General features: G+C 43.2%; 1 protein-coding gene across 3 annotated transcripts; it reads right to left on the reverse strand.

Annotated features, from left to right (window-relative positions):
- Window positions 1-265: 265 nt before the first annotated feature.
- On the reverse strand, window positions 266-27194 carry ASB9 (ankyrin repeat and SOCS box containing 9). 3 transcript variants are annotated; one of them, XM_012500885.2, is made up of 8 exons: window positions 26844-27194; window positions 26497-26726; window positions 15791-15870; window positions 11624-11731; window positions 9145-9295; window positions 7310-7444; window positions 5589-5841; window positions 266-914 (listed from the first exon to the last, which is right to left on the reverse strand). In XM_012500885.2, the coding sequence occupies exons 2-7, from the start codon at window positions 26588-26590 to the stop codon at window positions 5621-5623; spliced, it is 789 nt and encodes a 262-aa protein (XP_012356339.1). In that variant the 5' UTR covers window positions 26591-26726; window positions 26844-27194; the 3' UTR covers window positions 266-914; window positions 5589-5620. The 3 variants fall into 3 exon arrangements, with proteins under 3 accessions (XP_012356339.1, XP_030662550.1, XP_030662552.1); XM_030806690.1 differs by having other exon boundaries at window positions 5650-5841; window positions 26844-26888; XM_030806692.1 differs by lacking the exons at window positions 266-914; window positions 26844-27194 and having other exon boundaries at window positions 5621-5841; window positions 9145-9208; window positions 26497-26590.

Consider the following 27194-nt stretch of genomic DNA (forward strand, 5'->3'; position numbering starts at 1 on the left):
GCATTCCAGACCTCTACCCACTACATGCCTGTAGCACCCCTCCTCAGTTGTGACAAACAAAATGTCTCCAGTTATTGTTGAACATCCCTGGGTAACAAAATTAACCCCAGTGGAGAACCACTGAACTAGTGGCTACTGTATTAAGCAGCAAGGTTCTAGAATATGCTTAATATGTATAGTGTTTTGGTTGAAAAAAAGAACTGGCCCCCACACTATGCTAGGACAGTAGTGGTTTTGTCATAAGAACAGGGAAGGTTAAAACAAATTAGACAAACCAAGAAATATATTTCTTTATTTTCATTCCCATATAGCAGAGATGGAACAAGGATAGTGATGCTGGAAAATCCTGCCTCGATCAAGTCATCACAAAACTTAATGTCAGAAAACCTGTATTTGAATTTGACTCCTCTATCCTTGCTCTGGAAAACTGGACATCTTGACCCAGTTGCCGTGAGGGCTAAATTAGATGATGCAGAAAGTGCTTCTTGGCATGCAGTAGTTATGCAAAACAATAACTTATGACACTCTCCAAGCAGGGAAAAAAGACTTCATGCCTTCTAACTAATAAAACAAATGTATGCAGTGTGTTTCAACCCTGGCTTCAGAGTTTAACAAATACAAATCGAATAGAAAAAATTAGTCAAACTCTATAAACAAATTTATAACAAATACAAATCTAATCGAAAAAACTAGTCAAACTCTATAAATCCAACTTGATTTTAAAATTCTAGTGGCTACAACACTCAATAATGTTTTCACGTCGTTTGTGAATCCATTCCCTTGATGCATTTAAAGATGTAGGAGAAACTGTTTCAGATCCTCTGGGAGGACGAGTTTGGTTATCTTATGATGCTGCTGGATTCCAAAGCACTTCCGAATTCTAAGGCGGCACAACTGCATCAAAGAAGGGGGCCCTGGAGAAAGATCATAAGACAAGTCATACAATGGTGTTATTGATCTAAGACTTCTCCTTTTTTTTAAAAAAAAAAAAAAAGCATACATGGCCGGGCGCGGAGGCTCACGCTTGTAATCCCAGCACTTTGGAAGGCCGAGGCGGGCGGATCACGAAGTCAGGAGATCGAGACCACGGTGAAACCCCGTCTCTACTAAAAATACAAAAAAAAATTAGCTGGGCGTGGTGGCGGGCGCCTGTAGTCCCAGCTACTCGGAGAGGCTGAGGCAGGAGAATAGCGTGAACCCAGGAGGCGGAGCTTGCAGTGAGCCGAGATTGCGCCACTGCACTCCAGCCTGGGCGACAGAGCGAGACTCCGTCTCAAAAAAAAAAAAAAAAAAAAAAAAGCATACAAGATAGAACATTGCTATAAGGAAATAATATTGAACTATTTAAGACCATTTTCTGGGTTTTTTTTGTAGAAGGCATTTTTAGGCTATGTTCTCTTTTTTCCGGTAGCTAATTGAAATAAGCTTGTTAGGTTTTAATTTAGAACAGAGTGAAAGAAATTTAAAGCTTAGCCTCACTAATGGAGCTTAAATAAGCTAACTTGGGAATTATACAGCTATACAAAAATTCCAGTAATAAAAATAAAATTTATGTTTAATGGTGTTCTTATCTTTTACCTTTAAAAATAAGGGCATATTTCCAGATGCAAACATTTTTATTTCATAACTTGAGCAATTTAAGGTATTCAAATATAATGACTTCACAGTGAATCCTAAAAGTATGTTAAGTCGTGTTTGTTTTTATGTCCTGTATTCAGAGCTATTCCAATGCTTCAATTCACAGGTGAAAAGTGAACTAGCTAGCACAAACCTTGCTTAGGGAACACCCAACAGTTTACGTTTTAGGACAGTGGTTCACAACTGGGAGGAGGCTCAGGGAAGGAAAGGAGGAGGAGGTCATTTTGCTCCTCAGGGGACATTTGGCAGTGTCTGGAGACATTTTTGGTTGCCAAAACTTGAGGAAGGGTGCTACTGGCCTCTAATGTGAGAGGCCAAGCATGCTTCTAAACATCCCAAAGTACACAGGACAGCCCTCAACTGATCCAAAATGTCAATAGTGTCAAGGTTGAGAAACTCTGTTATAGGGCAAAAGGATGGGGAATGATTTTCCATGCCCCCCAACCCCCGTTCCTGCATCAAATTGTAATGGGAATCTTCTTTTGGTTATTTTTGAAAAAGCAAAAAGATATACCCTCAAGAACTCCATAAAGCCGTAACCCTCAATCCAGGTAGCACTTCAGACTCGCCTGGGGTGGGGGCACATTCAACTACATGGACGCTGAGTCCCCCCAACCAGAGATATTGCTTCAGTTATTGTTGGGTGAAGCCCAAGCATCTGGATATTCTAAAGGCATGTGCCCGAGGTCATCTGAGTGTGCGGTCAGGGTTGAGAATACAGCCAAAAGGATACTGTGGTCTCTGTTTTCCTATAGCATCACCACCGACTACAGGATCAACCGAGTTAACTTCTCTCTCAAGGTGATGGAGAACAAGGAGAGATGGAACTCGACACATATACAATCAAAAAAATACTTGCAGTATTTTAAACCAGGCCCTAACAGAGGGGCCCTGTTGGAGTAAGGCACCTACGAGATTATGCCCAGTATACTCAGAGCATATAATAATGAACGGCTTCCCAGTGTTCTCAAGGCACATATTAATGAGCAGCAAAAAGCACACTGTGGGGAAACTGAACCTAATCTAACCTCACTAAAGAATGTTGAAAGATGTGACTGATCATCTGTGCTAGAAACACTGTCAGAGGCAACCGTAGGAGGTACTGATAAAGCATTACAAATAACAAGATCTCAGAGCAGGCCTGATAGAGAATTAAGAAAAGCGGGATGTCACAGGAAACTCAGTGCATTAATAACTACTGATGCCAACTGAATGCTGCTGTTTACTACAAGTAAGACAATGCAAAACAACTGTAGCTTCAAGTCCATAGACACAGAGCTGAAAACCCACTACAGATTTGCAGTCACTTGCTGGCACCTGCAAACATTCAAGGGGTTTGCTTTGCTCGATAATAAAACCAGCTAATTGTATATTTATGAATTGGCATATTCCTTTGGGCCTTGATTTCTTTTTTCCACAGAAACAACCATTGATGTTTTGTTTTTTGTTTTTTGAGACGGAGTCTGGCTCTGTCTCCCAGGCTGGAGTGCAGTGGTGTGATCTCGGCTCACTGCAAGCTCCACCTCCCAGGTTCACACCATTCTCCTGCCTCAGCCTCCCGAGTACCTGGGACTACAGGCGCCTGCCACCACGCCCGGCTAATTTTTTTGTATTTTTAGTAGAAACGAGGTTTCACCGTGTTAGCCAGGATGGTCTCGATCTCCTGACCTCGTGATCCGCCCACCTTGGCCTCCCAAAGTGCAGAGATTACAGGCGTGAGCCACCGCACCCGGCCAGCAACAACCTTTGATGTTTTAAAGCCAAAGTGCACTGGGTGAGGGGGATGGGGGCTGCGGTCGTGCTGGGCTGACAGTATGTCTAGGTTTTAATTGAGCAAACACTGCTTTAGATGCTTATCAAGGGTGAGGTGGTAATATTCTTGAAATCTCCCTTTTCTCAGAAAAAGGGAAAATCTTACCTTTCCTAACACCCACGCAAAGCCCAGTTCAGAACATGGTTGGGTTTTACCAACATTCTCCTGTTGCCATACCATTGAAAGAGGACAGTGATAGAGTAATAAATTCCCTTCCCCAGGAAACAGAGAAACAGGTGGACTGAAGCAGATGAATTTAGGGGCACCCAGAGACAGAAACTGCTGTGAGCAATCCACAGGTCTAGTTTTCTGCACTTGCCTGACCCCATTTCCTGTGGGCTCCGAGCCCTCTGAGAGGTGACTACACCAAAACCCCAAAAGTGACTCATGGAGGCAAAACAAGTGGTGATTCCCTCCAGCAGCAAATGACACCTCATAAACTAGTGGGATCGTTGGCCACACTGTCACCTTGCAAAACATAAATTCAAAATTAAAGTAATTAGTGTCTCTAGGAATGTCTTTGGGAAACAAAGCAGAAGGGAAAAGCCAGGGGAGGCAATTTGAGGATGCTATGAGGTTGTTTGATGGAGGAGGGGACATACACATCCTACATTAACGTATGCCCTATATTATGACTAAGGGGGACCTGAGGCACTTTTGCCTTTGTGGATCCCTTTCTCAATTAAAACAATTAAAAATTCTATCTCACAACTGTGTTGGTATAAAGATGATTACACTCCGTGTTGTTCTATTCATTTTTTATTCTGATTTTTTAAAAATTAAGATATTTTTATGGGCCTTGTAGACATAGAACTTTTTCAAAACAAGTAATTATTAAGATACAGATAGAACTGCTCCGTGATTATCCCACTGCTTAACTGAAAGGGGCCTCTACTGGACTGTTTCTTGTGCCTGGAGTCAGTCTTTTCTGCCTGACCTGCACTGATCAGGAGCATAGGCCTTGTTTGGCATGCCCCCAGGTGGGGACTTGACTGCAAGTACCCTGGGGCAGTGAGAGTAGAAGGAAGAAGGATTCCTTAGCCCACTTTACAGTTCTGCCCAAAGCCAACCTTACTGCTCATCATGTGGGGAGAAAATAACTAGATTGTATAACATCAGAATCCTTCTGGTAGGAAGGCCTGCTTCAAAGTCCCAGAAACCCTAAGACTTCAGAGTCCACACTCCGATAAGAAAAGAAGTACTGGGCGGGGCGCAGTGGCTCATGCTTGTAATCCCAGCACTTTGGGAGGTCGAGGCGGGCGGTTCACTAGGTCAAGAGATAGAGACCACGGTGAAACCCCGTCTCTACTAAAAATACAAAAAAATTAGCCGGGCGTGGTGGCGGGCTCCTGTAGTCCCAGCTACTCGGAGAGGCTGAGGCAGGAGAATGGCGTGAACCCGGGAGGCGGAGCTTGCAGTGAGCCCAGATTGCGCCACTGCACTCCAGCCTGGGCGACCGAGCAAGACTCCATCTCAAAAAAAAAAAAAAAAAAAAGAAAGAAAGAAAATAAGTACTGAGCTGGTTGCTCAACTGCCTCTGAGCCCATGATGATTGCAAGAGGGTGGCTCCCCAGCTTGAGGTGTCTTTGTTCCCCAGCCCAGCCCAGGCCTCAAAGCCCTACTTCCATACACACTGCTCAACCACAATATTTCATTGCTCGAGTTGGGAGTCTCAGTTCTTACTTATAGAGAAGTGTGGACTTATCATTGGTTAATTTATAATAGTAAATATCTTTGGATTGGTGTGAACCTTAAACTCTTAAAGAGCTGCATTTTAAGCCCAGAAACCAAGTGTCCAGTAGTCTGGCCCATCTGTGGTTCAGCAAGATGTCCTGGGGCCTCATACAACCCCAAAGAGGCCTCTGCTGCCTCATTCTCAAGCATGTTTTAAATAAATGTAATACTATAATTTTAAAACAGTATCTTAATTTTTAAAAAGCTGGCCTACCCCATAATGAATATTAGATCATCCCAAAAACCTGTATCCAATATGCTAAATAGCAGGACGGTTATTTACTGTACTGTGACCAGTACTGTATCTCATTGAATATTGAATTATCTCAACTTCCCCAGATTTGGTGATGTCAGAGAATGATCTTTTTATAAGAATGGGAGCCAGAAATTGCCAAATACCTGCCTTCTACTAGAGCCTCAAGGGATGTCAACAGATTAGGGCTTAGGTTTTGGCAAAGAAGCACCTTCTCTCTCCAAGAAGAGCTGGGCCAAAGGGCTCTCTGGAGGCACCAGCTCCACAGGACGTTTGCCTTCAGCATTCTTGGCCTGGGTGTCTGCTCCAAAATCCATGAGCAGGCAGGCCAGCTCTTCACTGGCTGTCCTGGCCACTGCATGAAGTGGGGAATCCTGACCTTTCCCTTGGTTCACGTCCGCTCCTAAACAGTCACAAGAACAAAAAAGAGTCAGCAAGGAGCAGAATCCAACCATCCCCCTTTTCAAAGCCCCCAAAATTTCCTAACAAGAGGGGATCCATATTGAGCACAGCAATCCTGAAAAAATGGGAGCTGATTTGATTCCATTTAATAATGTGGGGAAAATCCCACCTGATAATGTTATTGAATGTACAGCATGAGGAATATAGCATAGAAAGTTAAAAATTTGCCTTTCAGCACTGTACATAGGCATGATGCATATAAGAAAAATCCTAGTGACATAAAAGCTCCACATTATTATTAATGGAAACTAAGTATTAGCCAGTACAGCCTGACGGAGAGGCTAGATGCTGAAATCCAGCCTACACCAAGCAGCCAAACTCACCTGGTGTGCAGCTGCCACAGGGTGTAAAACCAGGCACTTGGGACTGGTGATTTGGACTTTGAAAAGCAACCAACTCATGGGGGTATCCCCTGGATTGGACTGGGCAATCCCAAGATCACAGGGAAGGTGGCAAAGTTCTCCCCTTCAGGAGTAAGGTGGATTTCTAGGACTGTCCCCACCCAATTCCACTCCTACACTCTTAACAAATCCCCACCCCAGCCCAGATCCTGGCTCTCACTGTGACATGTGGGAACATGTGGCTTTGCGTGAGCTGCCATCTCTCTGGTAAAATGAAAATCTATGTCCACTCAACAAATGTTAACTGATCTGGTCTTGTATTGTTCTTGACTTTGTGAGGGATATCAAACATGGCCCTTTCCAGGCTAGAGGCTTAAAATCTGCCCAGAGTGGCAGAGGTGGGGTGGGCGGTGGGGGAGAGACAGAGACTGCATCTCTTAATTCATAGCAATGCCTGCCAGATGAGTAGGAGGCAATAAGGACTATAACAACATTCACTGGGAAACAGATTACTGAAGCCTTAAAGAATAAATAGGACACAGATAATTGAAGAGGTGATGAAATGGTGTTCCAGGTGTTGAGAAGGGGGCTGGACAACAGCAGGGAGGTGAAAAGAAGTAAGGGTACATAGGCCTTTTCAAGGAAAATATAATATTTGCAATGGGGCAAGTTCAACATCTAAATCAGAGAGAACTGCTTAAGGTCCCAAATAGGAAGATTCAACACTAATCCAACAGCTTTGCAAGTTATGCAGGGCTTAATAATGTGACTGGCCAAATGGAGGGAGACAGAGGAAAGGTAGCAGAAACTAATAATCATTGAGGACCACCCTGAGAAGAGGCATCATCATCATCATCATCATCATCATCATCATCCTCGTTACAAGTGAGAGAACTAAAGTTTAAACAGTGTGAAATAATTCCCCAAGGGAACACAGTCAATATGAACCCTGACCTTGTCCAACTCCATTGCCCACACTAATTTCTCTCCTACAGCAGTAAGATGTTTAAAATACATTTAACTTACTTTTCGTTTTCTTTTCTGGTTTTGGTTTGCTTTTTGCTTTACCTGACTCCAGAAGCTTCTTGACACAGGCTCTCTGTTGGTTTTCACAAGCCAAATAGAGTGGAGTGCCCAGGTGGCTGATCTTATGGTCAATGTTGCCCCCATAAGCTATAAGAGAGTTGACACACTCCACGTGGCCTGCAGCCCAAAGCAGGAAGAAAAACAGTTACAATACAAGTTCCCTTAGCTAGAAAGACAATGCTATCCCCATTTTGCATTAAATTTGGCAGCAGCTTATCCAGGGGACCAAAAGCTATTTCCTTTAATTAGAATCAGGAGTGATTTTATTTTATTTCATTTCATTTTATTTTAGAGACAGAGTCTCGCTCTGTCCCCCAGGCTGGAGTGCAGTGGCGCAATCTCGGCTCACTGCAAGCTCCACCTCCCGGGCTCACGCCATTCTCCTGCCTCAGCCTCCTGAGTAGCTGGTACTACAGGCGCCCGCCACCGCGCCCTGCTATTTTTTTTTGTATTTTTAGTAGAGACGGCGTTTCACCGTGTTAGCCAGTATGGTCTCAATCTCCTGACCTCGTGATCCGCCCGCCTCAGCCTCCCAAAGTGCTGGGATAACAGGCGTGAGCCACCAGGCCCAGCCAAATCAGGAGTGATTTTAACCACTGCTATCAATTAATGGTTTGACCATAGGATGCAATCTGCAACTACGGGTGAAACTCCATTTGAGTTTACTAGCCACGGTAACCAACCAGCAACCATCCACCTTTTTCAATTGTTTGTGGCTTTGTAGTTTTTCTAAGTACAGAAATTAAAGTGAGAGTTGGGGAGAGATGTGGAGGAACAGGACCTGAAGGTGGATCTGAAGAATAAAGGGCACAGTGTGGGCCACGGGACAGGGAAGGAAACTTACAACCTCTCCAAAGGCAGGCCCGGGAGAAACAGGCCACAGCGGGTATAGGCAAGGCTTAGAAGAAACTGCCAAATCCAACATGAGCAGGGACCAATCTGAAAAACTAGGCGAAAGCTGAATCACACTTCCTTGGTCCAGAATGTCATATTTTCGACATTTCTCCTCTACGTTTCTCTTGCTATATTTTAGTTCTATGTATGCAGCGAATATGACGAGTTAAGATGTTCTCAATAAATAAATATTAATGCTTTGGGAGATCATTATAAGTGGGTTGGTCCAGTCAAATGGGAAGCCATTCTGTGAAAGCCACTGGAGAAACAGAAAGCCCTCTGGCAAGGTATGGTCATTATGATGATGATAAATATTGGAGAAAATAAAAACTTGTGGTTTTATGAGCTAAGCCTATCAGAAAAATTATGGCTTTAATGAAAAGAATTATCCCAAACTGTATACAACATCATATAGTTTCAAAAATTGAAAGCTTATTTCATTTGGCAAACTTAAGTGTCACTGAGACAATGTTCTTTAAGGTCCTGAAATAGAAGAATATAATTTGTTTTATGAAATAACTTGATTTCTGTAAGGTCACGGGTATAACAACGGATTCCACAAATATTGATGGATAGTCTACTATGTGCCAAGCCCTGTTCCAGTAATACAGCAGCGAAAAACATTCAAAATGCTCTAAAAGGGAGGCACACAAACTTACTGTGCGCCAGAAAGCAGCTGGAGGGCTTATTAAACAAAATAAAGATGGCTAAGCCCCATCCCCAGAGTTACTGATTCAATGTGGCTGGAGTGAGGCCCAAGAATCTGCATTTGCAGGCCAGGTCATGCTGATGCTTCCAGTCCTGGGACTCCATTTTGAGAACTACTGCTCTAAAATATACCTCCTTTTCTTTCTTTCTTTCTTTCAGCAGTAAGATGTCCCTTGAAGGAGTGGGTAGAAAAAAAAAATTCTCAACGGATTTACCTCTCCTAGCAGCTTCATGGATGGGGGATGCCAGATCACTCTCAGGTTGAACGCTGGCTCCGTGCTGCAGAAGCAAATTCACACAATCCCGGCTGCCGCTGACACAAGCATTAAACAGTGGAGTGTGCCAGTCTGCTGTCATACCATTCACCTGGAAAAAGAAGCTCCAGGATGAAGACAGGAAGGGGGATGTTTTGGGTTCAAATGTAGGGTCCACCACTCTGAAGATGTTATTTAACATCTCTGAGCCTTAAATTCCTCAGCTATAAAATGGAGAAATAAGTACCAAATTCCACAGGTTTTTGCGAAAAATGGAATTAGGGAGTGGCTATAAAGCATCGAAAATGTTACTCAATGTTCTATCTCCTCCATGACCTCCCCAGGAACATGAACTTTGAAACTAGTTAGGATAATTTCAATCACTTACAAACTAATCCCTATTTTAAACTTCTTTCCTAGACCCATCCCACACCAATTCAATTTCTTAACGGGTGCAAGAAGATTACTCTTGCTGCTGTGAGGAAATTGTTGAAATTATTAATTGTATAATTTAGTATATTCTTTAAGTACAATTTAGAAAACTTTAAAAAACTTGACTTTCATACAAATATAGAATTAACACATACCAAATATTTTATTCAACTCATTCATTAATGAGGGAACCAGTAATGGTAAGGCTGGCTCAAAAAAACATTTGGCCAGGTGCAGTGGCTCACGTCTATAATCCCAGCACTTTGGGAGGCCGAGGCAGGCGGATTGCCTGAGCTCAGGAATTCGAGACCAGCCTGGGAAACATGGTGAAACCCGGTCCCTATTAAAATACAAAAAATTAGCCCAGCATGGCAGCATGCGCCTGTAGTCCCAGCTACTCGGGAGGCTGAGGCAGGAGAATTACTTGAACCCGGGAGGCAGAGGTTGCAGTGAGCCGAGATCATGCCACTGCACTCCAGCCTGGGCGACAGAGTGAGACTCCATCTCAAAAAAACAAAGAAGAAAGAAAAACTTATATAGTCAATGGACTGCTGAAATATATTTGCTAATAGATACAAAACTCCGCCAGGCACGGTGGCTCACACCTGCAATCCCAGCACTTTGGGAGACCAAGGTGGGCGAGTCACCTGAGGTCAGAAGTTCGAGACCAACCTGGGCAACATAACATGACGAAACCCCATCTCTACTAAAAATACAAAAATGAGCCAAGTGTGATGGTGCGTGCCTATAATCCCAGCTACTCAGGAGGCTGAGGCAGGAGTATCACTTGAACCCGGGAGGCGGAGGTTGCAGGGAGCCGAGTTCGTGCCACTGTACTCCAGCCTGGGCGACAGAGTGAGACTCCATCTCAAAAATTAAAAAAAATAAAAACATAAAAACTGGTTAATGTCCTATAGGGCCATAAAACTATAATCTTTGAGGCTATCTTTTCTAATGTTGGAAATGAGACAGAAATTTCGAAGTTAATGTCTAACTTCACAGTGTTTGGGCTATAATTAAATAGTGAATAGAGAAGCCAAGTGCAGACACATTCTTGTATATCATTAAACGATTATTTGGTGAATCTTTTAAGCAATGATATTGTGAAGACAATGAATTCATTCTCAAACTCTACTTCCAAGCAGGGCCAGGACTAGAGTGAGGCACAAACGTTGCCCAGGGTAAAAAATTTAAGGACATAGTCATTTTTGGAGTCACACAAATAGTGCAGGACCCTGAGAGCGAGCACCTCTTTCAAGTTTGTACCCTAGGTGTCTCTTGCTTCACCTTGACACGTTCCCTGGTTCCAAGTTTTGAATGTTTTCTTAACCCAAATATAAATCTGGCAACGCACTCACCTCTGGCTCTTTACTGATCTCAGGACAAAGCCCATTCTTTTTTTGGCATGGACAAGGTTGCTTATGTTCTGAAGTCTCTCACCTACTCTACTGTCCTGCCATAAGGAATGACTTCAAGATATAAAAATTGCTGACTATCATTTCTGGGACTTTGCATTTGCTGTTGCCAGAAGATAGCAAGCCCAGAATTTCCCCCAACCCACCATTCAGTTGCCTAACACAAAACAGGTCCATTTTTGCTGCTCTTGCAATCCCTGCTACCATGTGAAACAAGTCCAGGTTGCCAGCTAAAGGATGAATGACCACATAGATTTTCTGTCTCCTCAGACATCCTAGCCATCCCAGGCAAATGTGTGCTTTCCACAATATTTCATTACCTTCCGGCCATAACAATGAAGACAGAAGTCTAACAACATTTATTAGTAGTGTATGATAAAGAAAATGATACAGACTGTAAGCGTGACTAAAAATTTAGTATTTCATCCATCTATCACTAAAGCAAACAAGCCTGATGAACATAATTTTCTTGAAAAACAACTGTCTTCATATTTCAAATCGGTCTAATCAAAAGTGCTGGAAGTTATTCAGAAGGGATATACATAGTCATTTTTCATTCTTGGTTTCTAAGATGTTGTTTCAGCTGCCTTTACCTGAGCTCCATGCTTTAATAAAATCTTTACACAAGAGGGATGACCTCCAAGACAGGCTTCATGGAGTGGGGAAACATGATCTGCCGTGATGATGTTCACAGGCGACCCCTGAAGGAGGGGAAATAGTCAGAGTAAGGGGTGCAAAGCAACAGTGCCCTGGGGCTGTTTTTCAGCCACCATTCCAGTACTATGACAAAGTTGACCTGGCTCAAATCAGATGTTACACTAAGGTGTTTATATTGACTTTAAAAAACAAAAAAAAACTGCCACACTACTGGTGGGAGTGTGATATGGTATAACCACTCAGGAGAACAGTTTGACTGTATCTATTAGAGCTGGCAATGCATATGCCTATGACTCAGCAATTTGACTCTTAGGTATATATACATCTAGATAAATATACAAGAATATTCACAACAGCATTGGTCATAATAGTCAAAAACTGCAAACAAACCAAATGTCCATCAACAATGGACTGAATTAATAAACTGATATAATCTTTCAGCAGAAAGATTACACCCAACAAATTATAATGGCAAGCACTACAAGGGTGATGCTTGCAAAAATAATGTTGATCAAAAGAAGCAAAATCCAAAAGCATACACACTGAATGATTACATCAATTTAAAGTTCAAAATTAGGCAAAACTACCCCATATTGTTTCAGAAGGCATAATATATAGAGTAAAACCATAAAGAAAACAAGGAAATCGGGATAATGGTTACTCCTATGGAAGAGGCACAGGATTGTGTTCTAGAAAGCACAATAAGGGGAGGGATGGGTGAGTCTTTGGAGGAGCCAGCAAAGTGCTATTTTTCCATTTCCTGACCTGGGGAGGCAGTCACATGGCAATATTCTCATCATCATCACTTTTTATTCAACTGCACACGTGTTTAAGTTCTTTTATGCTTGTTTATGAAATTTCTCAATTTTTTTAAAGTCAGCGTGGCCCAAATTGCTAAGTTTTAACAAGCAATTATTAAATTTTAACATATTCACAAGTGGCTCTACCTTGTGAGACAATTAAAAGGAAATTTTGAAACTGCAAGGGAAAAGAAATAGACTGCATGTACCTTTTAGGAAGCCTAAATGTACTTTATTATTTTAGGACATTGAAATGTACCTATTAACTAATATAATTGCTCTTTAAACGTAAGAATTTAGTAACACACAGGATTTAATAATATTTGTAATAAAAATAACAGTTTCACCCAATTTTTTTTTCTCAAAAAAACCCTCCTTTTCCTGACATTTAATTGTTTTTCTTAAGATTTCCTAGCTCTATCATAGTGTTGACAAGGGGGTCAGCAAACAGTAGCCTACAGAGTCAAATCTAGCCTACAACCTGCTTCTGTAGCTAGGAATGGTTTTTACATTTTTAATGGTTTAAAAGAAGTCAAAGGAATATTTTGTGACACATGAAAATTTTATGAAATTCAAATTTCAGCATCCATAAGCAAAGTTTTATCAGAACACAGCCATGCCCATTCATTTACATATTGTCTACAACTGCTTTTCTGCTAAACAGCAGAGTTAGGTACTTCCAACAGAGACTGCATGGTTCGCAAAGCCTAAAATTCTTTTTTTTTTTTTTTTTTTTGATATGGAGTCTTGCTCTGTCGCCCAGGCTGGAGTGCAGTGGCGCGATCTCGGGTCACTGCAAGCTCCACCTCCTGGGTTCACGCCATTCTCCTGCCTCCGCCTCCCGGCCTAAAATATTTACTATCTGGTACTTTACTGAAAAAAATTTGCCAACTCTTGGCCGGGCGCGGTGGCTCATGCCTGTAATCCCAGCACTTTGGGAGGCCGAGGTGGGAGGATCACGAGGTCAGAAGATTGAGACCATCCTGGCTAACACGGTGAAACCCCGTCTCTACTAAAAATACAAAAAATTAGCCGGGCGAGGTGGCTGGTGCCTGTAGTCCCAGCTACTAGGGAGGCTGAGGCAGGAGAATGGCGTGAACCCTGGGGGCGGAGCCTGCAGTGAGCCGAGATCGCGCCACTGCACTCCAGCCTGGGTGACAGCGAGACTCCGTCTTAAAAAAAAAAAAAAATTGCCAACTCTTGTGATCAAAGAAAAGAATATGTCACTTCTTACTTTACTATTCATACCTAAGACTTAAATGTCCAATTGGCAGGAGAAAATACCTTATTTTCTCACAGTCATCACACTTATAGAAAGTAGCTTTGTCAATGCCACAAGAGGGGTATGATTGTCACATGAAGCAAGTGACATACAAGTGTATGTCATACAAGTGTATCAGATACAAGTTGGGGGAAGGCAGGCCGAGGTACAGAACTTGGGCAAAAGGCAACCATAAAAACAACCAATAGGAAAATGTGCATACTCCTCCAGGCACAACTGCCATTGTTGTGCAGTTTTGGTCTTCCAGTACTTTTGGTCTAAACACCAAACCGGCATTTAGACCAGGCACGGTGGCTCATGCCTGTAATCCCAGCACTTTGGGAGGCTAAGGCTGATGGATTACCTGAGGTCAGCAGTTTGAGACCAGCCTGACCAACATGGTGAAACCTCATCTCTACTAAAAATATAAAATTAGCTGGGCGTGGTGGCACATGCCTGTAGTCCCAACTACTTGGGAGGCTGAGGAAGAATTGCTTCAACCCAGGAGGCGGAGGTTGCTGTGAGCCGAGATCGCGCCACTGCACTCCAGACTGGGCAACAAGAGCGAAACTCCATCTCAAAATAATAATAATAATAATAATAATAATAATAATACCAGCATTTAGGTGTTTATACATAAATCCAGGTAAATGAAATACAACAACACAGCTATTCGTAACACAAAATAAAAAGTTTTCACCACCTATTCACATTACAGAGAATTTCCTTCTGTAAAGTTAGAAACTCATTTATAGTTCATCATCAGCTACAGTTCTACCTTAAATTAACTGTGATTTGTCCAAATTATTAACAAGTCTGAGTCATATAAAATCATAAGGTAATTAACCCATTACTTCACAGTGTCCAGTCCACAGTCAGTTCTTAGTTTTAAAAAAAAATATGGAATGGCTCAACTTTAATATATCTATTTTCAGTCGTCAACTACTCTTAGTTGACAAAATGTACTTCTCTTGAGCCTTGACTTTGGATGTGGTCATGTGACTTGACCAGTGCGATGTTAGCAGATGTGACATGAACAGATTGGAAGTATTCTTGCACGGTTGGGCTTGCCCTGCTGTGCTCCAGCGTTTTGCCAAGAGAAAATAATTCCCCAGGTAGCCAGTGGTCCAAGAAGGATGAAAGAGATGTGCAGCAGGGCTACACCCAACCCACAGCTGGGAGCCAAGCCCAGCCAAGCCCAGCCTAGATGAACTGACACAAACACACATCAGCAAGAAATAATGGTTACTGTATCATATCACTGAGTTTTGGGGTGGTTTGTTATTGAGTCATGGGGTGGACTGACCTAGGTAGGTATTAGAATACTCATTTTATGAAAGCAGAAACCGGGGCTCTAAAAAGACATCTTACACAAATAATGTGATAGAACTTGGAGATATGATTCTGGCTGATATTTCATAAACACATAAATACTGAATGTAAATGAGTATCTGTCCAATTTAACAAGTGATATATAAAAGCTGAAGTGATCATTTTTCGTGCTATCAAAATAGGGTAAATTTCTAATTGTATCTGAGAAGTAGCCTAACTTCTTTTAGCTAGAATTAGTGTTATAATCTATTTGTAATAGATCGCTGCTACCAAAACTGGCTTAAGATAGTGGCTTAGGATAGTATGACATTTTTCTTTAGAAATTATTTTCTTATAGGAGGACTTCTTACTCTGGATAGGTCTATGAAATTGGATTTTTTAAAGCACATTTATTCTCACTCAGTTCTATCTGAAATTTAGCATATCCTTCAGCAGTTCAGAATGTAGACAACAAACCACAGTAGTAATAGTATTATGTAGGGTTATCTCCAATAGAAATTACAGATATTTTCTATTGTATTACAATTGTTGTAGACATCTAAAATATCTCAAAATATATACTCATCCTATTTAGACATTATGGTAGTTACTAGAATCACCACTAGGTCTTCTATTTAATGAATTAATTTAAAAGTCCCTATGTTATTATGTCACACATTTGTTTTAATATTTTGATAGGTTTCTTCTGTATTGTATTTTCAAAAAGCTACCTGGCTGATGAGGTTCCTCAGAGACAGCTGATGTCCGTAGATTGCAGCTTCATGCATAGGAGACCAATCAGACACAGCACCTGTATGGAAAGGAAGGAATGGGTTATATCCTGCTAATGCACTTAGACCCAGAGGCGTATCCTTGCTCATCAATAAGAGCCTAACAGGCCCTGGACGAAGACATTGGATTCACTCCACCAAAATTCCCATCAGGAATTCAGCATTTCTCTTCTTTATTAATATTTTTTGTGCACAGTTTGTTTGAAATGTCTGGATAGCTTGGGAAAGAACTACATACAGCCAGTCCTCAAACTAAGGACAAAAGAGGTGGATTGGGATGACAGATTTCTCTATTTCTATTTACACACTGGCTTCAAAGGCAAATGGCCCATTTAGTTAAGAGAGAGCTTCACTAATTACCAGCATTAGTGTGTTAAGCTGTAGCTGCCAGTCTAGTTTCCTGCATGAAATACAGACTTTGGCATCTCAGCAAACAGTGTTCTGTATTAATAGTAGTAATCATGTAATTACATACACCATTAGGTTTGGAATCAAATCTAAACAGAACCATATCTATTTATAGATTATCTCCTGTCCTAATATTAAGCACAAATCAGTGTTGAGTCTCTCCTTGCAACAGGGACATTATTTACCCCCAAAGGCAGCATGCCAAGGTGGTTAAAGAAAGCTCTTAATTCAGACCCGCTTCACCTTTTCTGACCTGTGGGTCCTCGGAAAGGCCCTGTGCCCCAGTTTCCTTCTCTGTAAAGTTACAAGTTGAGCATCCCTAATACATAATATACAGGTTGAGCATCCTTAACCCAAAACTCCCAAATCCAAAATGCTCCAAAATCCAAAGCTTCTTGAGTGCTAACATGATGCCACAAGTGGAAAATTCCACACCTGACATGTATGGGTTGCAGTGAAAACTTTGTTTCATGCACAAACTTATTTAAAATATTATATAAAATTACCTTCAGGTTATGAGTGTAAGGTGTATATAAAACATAAATGAATTTCTTGTTTAGACTTGAGTACCATCCACAAGATAAGTCATTATGTATATGCAAATATTCCAACATCTGAAAAAATTGGAAACACTTCTGGTCCCAAGGATTTCAGAGAAGGGATGCTCAACCTGTACTTACCACGGCTCAACACATACTAGCTACTATTATTATCCTGCCCTAACACTAAACAGAGAGTCTTGATTACACCTCATCATTATTGCTATTTAAAATAGCAAATTTACACCGGGCACGGTGGCTCACACCTGCAATCCCAGCACTCTGAGAGGCCGAGGTGGGCAGATCACCTGAGGTCAGGAGTTCGAGACCAGCCTTGCCGACATGGTGCAACACCATCTCTATTAAAAATGTAAAAATTAGCTGAGTGTGGTGACTCACGCCTATAATCCCAGCTACTCGGGAGGCTGAGGCAGGAGAATCGGTTGAACCCGGGAGGCAGAGGTTGCAGTGAGCTGAGATCATGCCACTGCACTCCAGCCTGGGCGACAGTGAGACTCTGTCTCAAAAAAATAAAATAAAATAGCAAATTTATTCTACAACCACATAGAAGGAAAACAAATTCTTAGGAAAGAGGCCTGAAAACCCAATCCCAACCCATTAAATGCTTTCCTCTCTCTTAATTGAATATGAATATAACTGAATGAGGCATAGATCTGATTTTTTCTCATCTCAAGCTTCATCTGATTTCCAGTAGAAATGTGAGGGAGGCGTGCCTGAACCTGCTTCAGCTCCAGCTCCACCTGCTTCGCCAAACACACTACGTACAGACAAGGTAGAAAGGTCTGATGCCAGTTATGCCTTGCATGGAAGCTAATAGCTCCTAAAAACTGAGAAGACCTGGAGAAGGAGGGTACTTACTATCTGTACCTTGCAAACTGAAAGGCTATGAAGTATCCTTTGTACTCAACACATTGCCTTAACACTTTGTACTTAACGCATGAGGCCCGTCTGCCACCTGAAGCCATCAGTACCCTGGAAAATCTGTATTAGTAAGCAAATTACCATTCTTCCAGATGGATTCATTAAGCATTTAGTACATAAAAGGAAGACAAATGAGCCCATCTACATACCGCCCATCCAATGCTTTCCTTCTGAGGTCACTAAAGGTGCTTGAGACAAGGTACATCTTAAGTGAAATGCCTTTTCGTACCATCAAAACCTCACGCTTAATAGACACTCAATGTCCTCACAGCATTCTCTGAGGTTCCTAATTATTTCTGGAATAATACTGCTGATTCTAGGGCTTGGAAGCTAAAATTCGGACTGCGGATATGGAAAGATTGATCTCCAAATTAGAATTAAAAGGACAACTAATTCCACCCTGTTGGTGCTGATAATGCCAAATACCATTCACACAAAATCTTGAATGAGAACAAAGAGCCACAAATTGATAAAGGTTTTGAAAATCAGTTTTCAATAGATTTGCAAATGTATCCTGATGGATCACCATATGTATGATGATTAATCCACTTTTTTTTCCAAGTGCTCAGCTGCTAAGAAATACAGCTGCCACATTCCCCAGCCTCTCTTAAAGCTCCCTAAGATTATTATTGTCGACAGCCTAAACAGTCCAGGCAGGTAAATTGGGTTCTAATTTGTAACTGTTCAGATTTCATAAAAATGACGCACTTATCAAGTGTAGCCACAGATGGTCTTACTTTCTGCTCATTCATCATGGGACCATTACTCTTTCTATTTGGGGCAAATAAAGAAGTACGTATTTCCCCAAGAGAGTAACACAGGCTATCTGAGTTTGCACCTCTGCAGAATGTAGTGTTTACAGAGCAGAGACAGCTTGTGTCTTTGAGAAGTACAGTGTTGTCCTGGTACACGTAGTGAGGGGCTGACAATGTGAATATCTCTAGCTAGCTAGCTAGCAAGCAGCTGTATTGAGATATAATTCACAAACCATACAATACACCCATTTAATGTGTACAATTCAGCAGTTTTCAGTATATTCAGAGCTATGCAACCAACACCACAATCAATTTTAGAACATTTTCATCACCCCAAAAAGAAACTCTGTGCCCATTAGCAGTCACTCCACAGTTCTACTTCCCCCAGCCCCTGGCAACCATGGATCTACTTTCTGTCTCTATGGATTTGCCTATTCTAGACATTTCATATAAATGAAACCATACAGTATGTGGTGCTTTGCAACTGGCTTCTTTTATTTAGCATAGTGTTTCAAAGTTTCATCCACGTTGTAGCATGCATCAGTACTTCATTCCTTTTTTTTTTTTGGCCAAATAATTCCATTGTATGGATAAGCCACATTTTATTTATTCATTCATCAGTTGATAGAAATCTGTGTCATTTCTACTTCTTGGCTATTATTAATAATGCTGCTATAAACATTCATGTACAAGTTTTTGAGCAGATATATGTTTTCAATTCTCCTGAATATGCACCTAAAAGAATTGCTGTATGATATGGTAACACAATGTTTATTTTGAGACTACTTTCCAAAGTGGCTGCCCTACTTTATATTCCCATCAGCAGTATATGAGGCTTCCCCTTCTAACTTAAAGTCATTTCAGTTCAGGGTTTGTTAAGCTTGTCACAGTATGCCTACGCTCCTGCCCAGAAGAAAAACGTGAGTCCCGGTAAAACCAAAATCCATCTCAAATTTATACAAGGACTTTGACCTCAGCAGGTCTCAGAACAAATGAGTGATTATGTGAAAATTTACAGTAGTGACAATGAATAATTTAACATTTTTCTTTGTGTGTAATGTTTTATATTTTGAGACAGAGTCTCACTCTGTCACCCAGCCTGGAGTACAGTGGGGCAATCTTGGCTCACTGCAACCTCCACCTCCCGGGTTCAAGTGGTTCTCCTGCCTCAGCCTCTCAAGTAACCGGGACTACAGGTGCACACCATCGCACTCAGCTAATTTTTGTAATTTTAGTAGAGACAGGGTTTCACCATGTTGGCCAGGCTGGTCTCCAACTCCTGACCTCAAGTGATCCATGCACCTCAGCCTCACAAAGTGCTGGGATTATAGGCATGAGCCACTGCGCCTGGCCTAGTTTAACATTTTTCTAACATTCAGAGAGCATAGGTTGTGTGTACGTGTGTGTGTGTGTATTAGCAAACGCCACAATTTGCATCATGGATTAGTCCACACACTCTCTTTCACTCTGGAAAACACTGAAAAGATAGCTGAGTGAGACATGTCTCTTTAGGGATCCAAATGAGGGTCTGTCTGGTGGGCCTGGGAAATGCTTCTTTCTTCATGGTTTTCCAGAGCCCACACCCCAAGCAGGCAATGAGCTGTAGGCTCAACACATGCCCAGTTACACCCAAAAGCAGTTGCCCTTGCTTCCTGCTAACTGGCAGCTGGAAAGGGCAGGAAATAAGCAGGAAAGGGGACCTATTTTCCTGCCAGAACATGGACAATGCTCATAGTAGGAGACTATCTAAAATTCATGAAGGGGAGATTCAAGGTCACAACATCCTTTTCCACTGACCCCACCCAAGTCTTTGATACTCAAGGGTCATTAACTGTATGTAACACATTATCCAAGTCCTTGGCATATATTAAGGGCTCTTTCCCAACACTGGTTCAGCCACGGTCTATTGGTTTTACTGCCAAAAAAATACATGTCAAATGAGGTCACTGGCAATGCCATGGATCCAGTACTGTGGCTCATGGGTAAAATGGGGCAGGGAGCTCTTGTAATGAAACCACTCCACAAGTCCTCCAAGTAGTGCCATTAAACTTATTTTTCTTTTAAATTGTACCCTCATCAAACCTGGAGCACATTAGGGAGACTGCCATTTCGTTTTTATTGTAATTTCTGGAATATTTTTTTCATTTCCATTATTTCAAAAGAGATTTAAGATGCACTAATTGGTACATTCTGAAAATAGCTATTACTGATGTTCTGAGAACCCCAGTGAATGCTGGGCAGTAGCATAAATCTACGCATCCTGAGAAACATTTTGCAAAGTCAAGGAGAGAAAAAATAAGTTGGGTTGCTCTGAGGGGACAGGAGTATTTGCCTTCAGTCTTCAGGACACAATAAGGGTGGATTCAGTGGCATCAACCAACCTGCCAGAACCTAGAAAGGATCTGGGTGCTGTGTTCACAATTATTGTGGACCTTGGTTTGATCCCAGGACAAACAGAAAGAGGAGAAAAAGAAACGAGAGGCTTACAGTCAGAAACAAACAGAAAGGCCCACTGAGGCAACTCTTGGGCAAGTCAGGCCTGTCCACTGCAGTTCTTTCTCCAGTTCCATCATCCAGCCTCTCCTCTCCTCTCTCTTCTCTCTCCTCTTTCCTGTCTCCCTCTCTCTTCTCTCTCTCTCTCAATATAAAGCTGCCTTCTCCAAAGGGCCCTCACATTATCACCCATTCTGTCTCAACACGCAGGTTTTCCCCCAGAAAACTCATCCCTCCTGAGGTGCCCCATTATCTAAAAATTCACCGTAAGACAATAAAATTGGTTTTTTTCAATACCTGTTCTAGCTTGTCTTCTGTTTAAACGTGAATACTCTCTACAGGGTGGGCTCAATTTTGCAAGGATAGAAATATCTCTACAGGTGTCAGTCTTCAGGCAAAACCCCAAAAGATAGACACTAAACACTGGGAACAGTGGTTACCTGCTTGGTGGAATTATGGGTGGTTAGTTTATCCTTCAATGTATTTTCCTAAGTTTCTATGAGTAGGTGTAAATTAGTCTCCTAGGGATACCGTAACAAAGCACCACAAACTGCGTGGCTTAAAACAACAGAAATTTGTTGTCGCCGAGTCCTAGAGCCTAGCAGTTGGATAGAAGTCTGAAATCGAGGTGTGGGCAGGGCCATACTCTATCCAAAGGCTCTAGGGAAAAATCCTTCCTTGCCTCTTCTAGCTTCTGGCAGTGGCCATCAGTCCTTGGTGTTCCTTGGCTTCTAGATGCTTCACTCCTATCTCTGCCTTGTTGTCACATAGCATTCTCCATGTGTCTCCTCTCCTTTTCTTATAGGGACTCTGGTCATGTTGTATTAAGGTTCATCCTATCCTACTTATGACCTCATCTTAACTAATCTTAACTGATAAGGTCACATACTGAGGCACAGGGGGTTAAGAATTTAACCACATATATTTTCAGGGGACACAATTCAACTCATAAGAAGCTACTTTCAGGAAAAAATTAAAACATTCTTTCCCTGCTCCTTGGACAGGAGAGTCTAACATTAAACAAATCTCTATAAAGCGTTGGTTGCCCATCTTCATAGCCTTTCCTCCCTCCCTCCCACCAGGGAAGTGGGCAGAAAAATGCCTGCAGGTGGAGGTGGGAGCAGCAAGATGATCCACACCTGGGCCCTATTTTCCCCTCTAACTTGGCCTTGTGCGAAGGGACATGCTTCACCTGAGCTGAATTTCTTGGCACAGCTATTTGAAAACAGCATTCTGAGTGTTCCGCATTCCACACTTCACACTTCACCAAGGTTAAGACCTCAGAAGCATGAACAAAAGCAACCAACTACAATTGAGGTTTTACCCAAGGGGCAGAACTGATGCAAAGCAGACGGAGAATGACTCCACTTGAGTAGGGAGAGGCGGAAAGTCTAGGAGGGCTTCATGGGGGCAATGGCTCAGCTGGGTGTAGAAGGTGAGTAGCAATTTGCCAGTCAGATTCACAACAGGAGGTAAGAGACCAGAAGTATCCAGGCACCTACCCTTGTGACTTCTACTTCTTTGAAAACGTCTCTTCCCTTAGTACCTGTGTAATTACAACATCCAGAATCTCTTTCTGCTTCTGTCCAACTTACTGGTCTTACTTCATCAACTGGAGGCCTGTCCCAGGGTTCCATCCTTGGTTGACTCTCAGCTCTTGGCCATTAGACAATGTCTCCCTTCCCTAGGTTTCAACCACAGCCCCTCTGTAGAACATTCTGAGGTCTCTGGCTTCTAACCTGTGATCATTCCTAAGTCTCAGTCCCATGTCATCATACTGTGCACTGGGCATCATTGTTGGCACTCTCATGTCCAAAACAGAACTCTGTATCCTGCCCTCCTCATCCTGCATCCAAGGCAACTTCCTTTCCAGCTTCCCTCTTATCCAGCTTATCTGACATTACTTTGGGCTTGAGAACCTTATAATTTTGCCTGCCTTCTGTTAGTTCCAACATTTAATCAAGCAGCATACCCTGATTTATCTTTCCTTTGAAGTCATCGCCCTTTCTCTGTCATTTCCAAAGTTCGATCCAAATGTAAGTTTCGTGGTTGGATTAGTGCAGTGGTTCTCAAAGTATGGTCCCTGACCAGTACCATCCGTGTCACCTGGGAGTTTGTTATGAATGCAGATTCCTAGGCCCCCACCCCGGGCCTACCACTTCATCAAACGCTGCATCATCTGCTTTTTTTTTTTTTTTTTTTTTTGAGACAGAGTCTCGCTCTGTTGCTCAGGCTGGAGTACAGTGGCATGATCTCAGCTCACTGCAACATCCGCCCTCCCAGGTTCTAGCAATTCTCCTGCCTCGGCCTCCTAAGTAGCTGGGACTACAGCCATGTGTCAACACACCCAGCTAATTTTTTTTTTTTTTTTTTGAGACAGAGTTTCGCTCTTGTTGCCCAGGTTGGAGTGCAATGGTGTGATCTCAGCTCACCACAACCTCTGCCTCCCGGGTTCAAGTGACTTTCCTGCCTCAGCCTTCCGGGTACCTCCCAGGTAGCCTCCCATGCACCACCATGCCCGGCTAATTTTGTATTTTTAGTAAAGATTGGGTTTCTCCATGTCGGTCAGGCTGGTCTCAAACTCTCAACCTCAGGTGATCCGCCTGCCTCGGCCTCCCAAAGCGCTGGGATTACAGGTGTGAGGCACCGCACCCAGCCAAATTTTTGTATTTTTAGTAGAGATGGGGTTTCACCATGTTGGATAGGCTGGTCTCGAACTCCTGACCTCAAGTGATCCACCCACCTCAGCCTCCCAAAGTGCTGGGATTACAGGCGTGAGCCACTGCGCCCAGCCAGAAGCTGCATTATCTGTATTTTAATAAGCTCTCCAGGTGATGTAGAGGCACATGAGAATTTGAGAACCAGTGGATGAAGGCAACAATCTCCCACAATTCCAACACAAGCTATCCCAGCTGTGGCTACCATGTTAATTCACCTACAGCCTTATTACCAGGTCTCTGCTCTAGAACCACCAATGGCTCTCAATTCCCTGCCTCATGAAGCCTGACCTCCTCCACTTAGCTTTTCAAGCTTTATCTGCCACTCCATCTCTTCAAACTTGTTCTCACTAGACTCCCTAAGACCTTCGCATTTTCCACTCTAGCTGTAACAGCGTGTTCACTTTACAAGCACCATGCCTTTAACACCTGCCCACTCCCACTCACCCACCCTGACCCCACCAGGGTTGGATTAGGAACTTTAGAAACCCTGAACAGTTGGCTCACGCCTGTAATCCCAGCACTTTGGGAGGCCAAGGCGAGCGGATCACGAGGTCAGGAGATCGAGACCATCCTGGCTAACACGGTGAAACCCCGTCTCTACTAAAAATACAAAAAATTAGCCGGGCGTGGTGGCGGGCGCCTGTAGTCCCAGCTACTCGGACAGGCTGAGGCAGGAGAATGGCGTGAACCCGGGAGGCGGAGCTTGCAGTGAGCCGAGATTGTGCCACTGCACTCCAGCCTGGGCGACAGAGCGAGACTCCATCTCAAAAAAAAAAAAAAAAAAAAAGTGATTTTTGGTGCCACTCTTGCTTTCCTAGTTCTCCAAACTCATGCTCAATACATCTGCTGATTAATCCAGTTCTGCCTTTGTGGATCTAAATCCCACTCACCATTGAGTACTCTGCTCATTTTATAAGTGAAATTGGATAAATGAATGAATGAATGAGCAGGCTAGTCTGCTCAGTCAAAGGGAAGGTGTTTTGTGTTTTATTTCTTCCATTTTTATCCTTTTGGTACCTGTATAGTAGATTAATAAACCCTGACTGACGGCCAGGCGCGGTAGCTCACGCCTGTAATCCCAGCACTTTGGGAGGCCCAGGTGGGCAGATCACCTGAGGTCAGGAGTTCGAGACCAGCCTGGCCAACGTGGGAAAACCCCGTCTCTACTAAAAATACAAAAATTAGCCGGGCATGGTGGCAGGCGCCCATAATCCCAGCTACTCGGCAGGCTGAGGCAGGAGAACCGCTTGAACCCGGGAGGCGGAGCTTGCAGTGAGCCGAGATCTCGCCATTGCACTCCAGCCCGGGCGCCAGTGAGACTCCGTCTCAAAAAAAAACAAAATAAAACAAAAATCCCTGGCTGACTTCAGAGTCCCTGTTTATTGCCCCTTTGATCAACAGGTGCTGTGGACAGTATACCAGGTATATATACATTTTTTTCTTTTTTTTGATACGGAGTCTCACTCTGTCGCCAGGCTGGAGTGCTGTGGCGAGATCTCGGTGCACTGCAACCTCCGCCTCCCGGGTTCAAGCGATTCTCTTGCCTTAGCCTCCCGAGTAGCTGGGATTACAGGCACGTGCCACCACAGCCAGCTAATTTTTGTATTTTAGGTAGCGACAGAGTTTCACCATGTTGGCCAGGATGGTATCCTGACCTGGTGATCCGCCTGCTTCGGCCTCCCAAAGTGCTGGGATTACAGGCGTAAGCCACTGCGCCCTGCCTATATAGGCCCGAACCCAGGAGGCAGAGGTTGCAGTGAGTCGAGATCGCGCCACTGCACTCCAAGCCTGGGCGACAGATCAAGACTCCATCTCAAAAAGAAAAAAAAAATTAATAAATAATAAATACAGCAATTCAGCAGGGCTGCTGCAACACCAGCTTTCCCAGCTCTGGGTGCTGGGGCTTGTCTCCGTAACAAGCCCCCAAGGATCTCAGCAGGGTGAACAACAGTTGCAGAAAGTGAGCTGTTGCCTTCACCCTCACCCTGCTCCCTTTGCTCTCCAAAAGTTACGAACTTTGAGTTTCCTTCCTGATAAACTCCAAGGCTTCCTCACTGATTGGTCTCAGTTTGGGAAAGGACGTGACATCAGCAACTTTGCAGACTTGGGGCTGGAGAGTTAACCAGTATATCACTAACCAATATACTATTATTTATAAGAACCTGTGTGCAAATGCCTACACCCATTTTTCAGAATCCTTTCAGCCAGCAGGCACCTGCTGAATGCTCACCAAAGTGTGTATTTTTGTGGGATTCCGTACATTAGCACAGACACCACTTGACAGATGAGAACAATACCTGTAAGATGATTCTCCAATGTTTTGAGTAAAACAAAGTCTCTTTTCTCTCTTTTGAAAGTGACTCAATCAGTGCTCAATGTTTGAACACCATTTATAAACCCTGCCCCACCTAAGTGCCAAACACCTAAGACTTACAAATTAAAAAAAAGGTTTTAGCATTAAAAATTTTCCTACTTATAAGTAAACTTTCAAACCTCCAATTTAATAAATAATGCATTTGACCCACAAAGAATGATTCCTGGGAGCTGAAATTTTCACTGGAGAATAATTTGTGACGATTGAAATTTGTCTTGTCTGTAGGATTCTGCAGAAAGAAGTGTACACATTTTTGAACAGCTGTGTAAAGGATATATACCAGTGAGCTGTGGACATCTGCCCAGTAACAGCCCCATGGACACCTCACACAGAGCCACTGAAACTGCCCAACCCTCCTCTCCTAAGCACATTAGCCAACCTCCCCAGGGCTGATTCCACTGCCCCTATGACTCACCGCCCATCAATGGGTTTGAAAGGAGCCTGATGTCAGGAGAGTCCCTTGGCCCCGCGGGCTTGCTCCCATCCATGCCCCCTTGTTTGCCATCCATGATGCTCTCTCCTAAGCGAGCAAGCTCTTGCGCTCCACTTCAGTTGCTCAGCAAAGTCCAAACTCCATGCTCCCCCTGCTCCTGAAAAATTCCAGTTCTGTGGCTGGCTGAGCTGCACACGTTCTGGTCAAATGGTCTGCAGCAAAGAACAGAGCAGGCAGGGTAATCTGAGTGCTACCTGTGGTCAGAGAGAGGCACGCGCTCGTGTGTACACACACACACACACACACACACACACACACACACGCTTTACCTAACTGGCTGGAGGCCCGCCAAAGGCCACAAGAACCCTCCAGCCCTAAGTCTGCAAAGTTGCTGATGTCACGTCCTTTCCCAAACTGAGACCAATCAGTGAGGAAGCCTTGGAGTTTATCAGGAAGGAAACCCACAGTTTGTAACTTTTAAGAGTGAAGGGAGCAGGGTGGGGGTGAAGGAAACAGCTCACTTTCTGCAACTGTTGTTCACCCTGCTGAGATCCGTTTGTTACATGGCAGCTTGTTATGGAGACAAGCCCGAGCACCCAGAGCTGAGAAAGCTGGTTTTGCAGCAGCCCTGCTGAATTGCTTGCACAGTAACATGCACAGCACGCCCTGGCCATCTGTAC

This window comes from Nomascus leucogenys, chromosome X (assembly GCF_006542625.1).
Source record: "Nomascus leucogenys isolate Asia chromosome X, Asia_NLE_v1, whole genome shotgun sequence".
Taxonomy (NCBI): domain Eukaryota; kingdom Metazoa; phylum Chordata; class Mammalia; order Primates; family Hylobatidae; genus Nomascus; species Nomascus leucogenys.

Coding starts and splice junctions, on each gene's coding strand:
- ASB9 (XM_030806690.1), bottom strand. CDS start 26,590: ATGGATGGCAAACAAGGGGGCATGGATGGGAGCAAGCCCGCGGGGCCA. Junction 11,732..15,790: donor TGAGGAACCTCATCAGCCAG/GTAGCTTTTTGA, acceptor CCCCTCCTTCAG/GGGTCGCCTGTGAACATCAT. Junction 7,445..9,144: donor CCATGAAGCTGCTAGGAGAG/GTAAATCCGTTG, acceptor TTTGGGCTGCAG/GCCACGTGGAGTGTGTCAAC.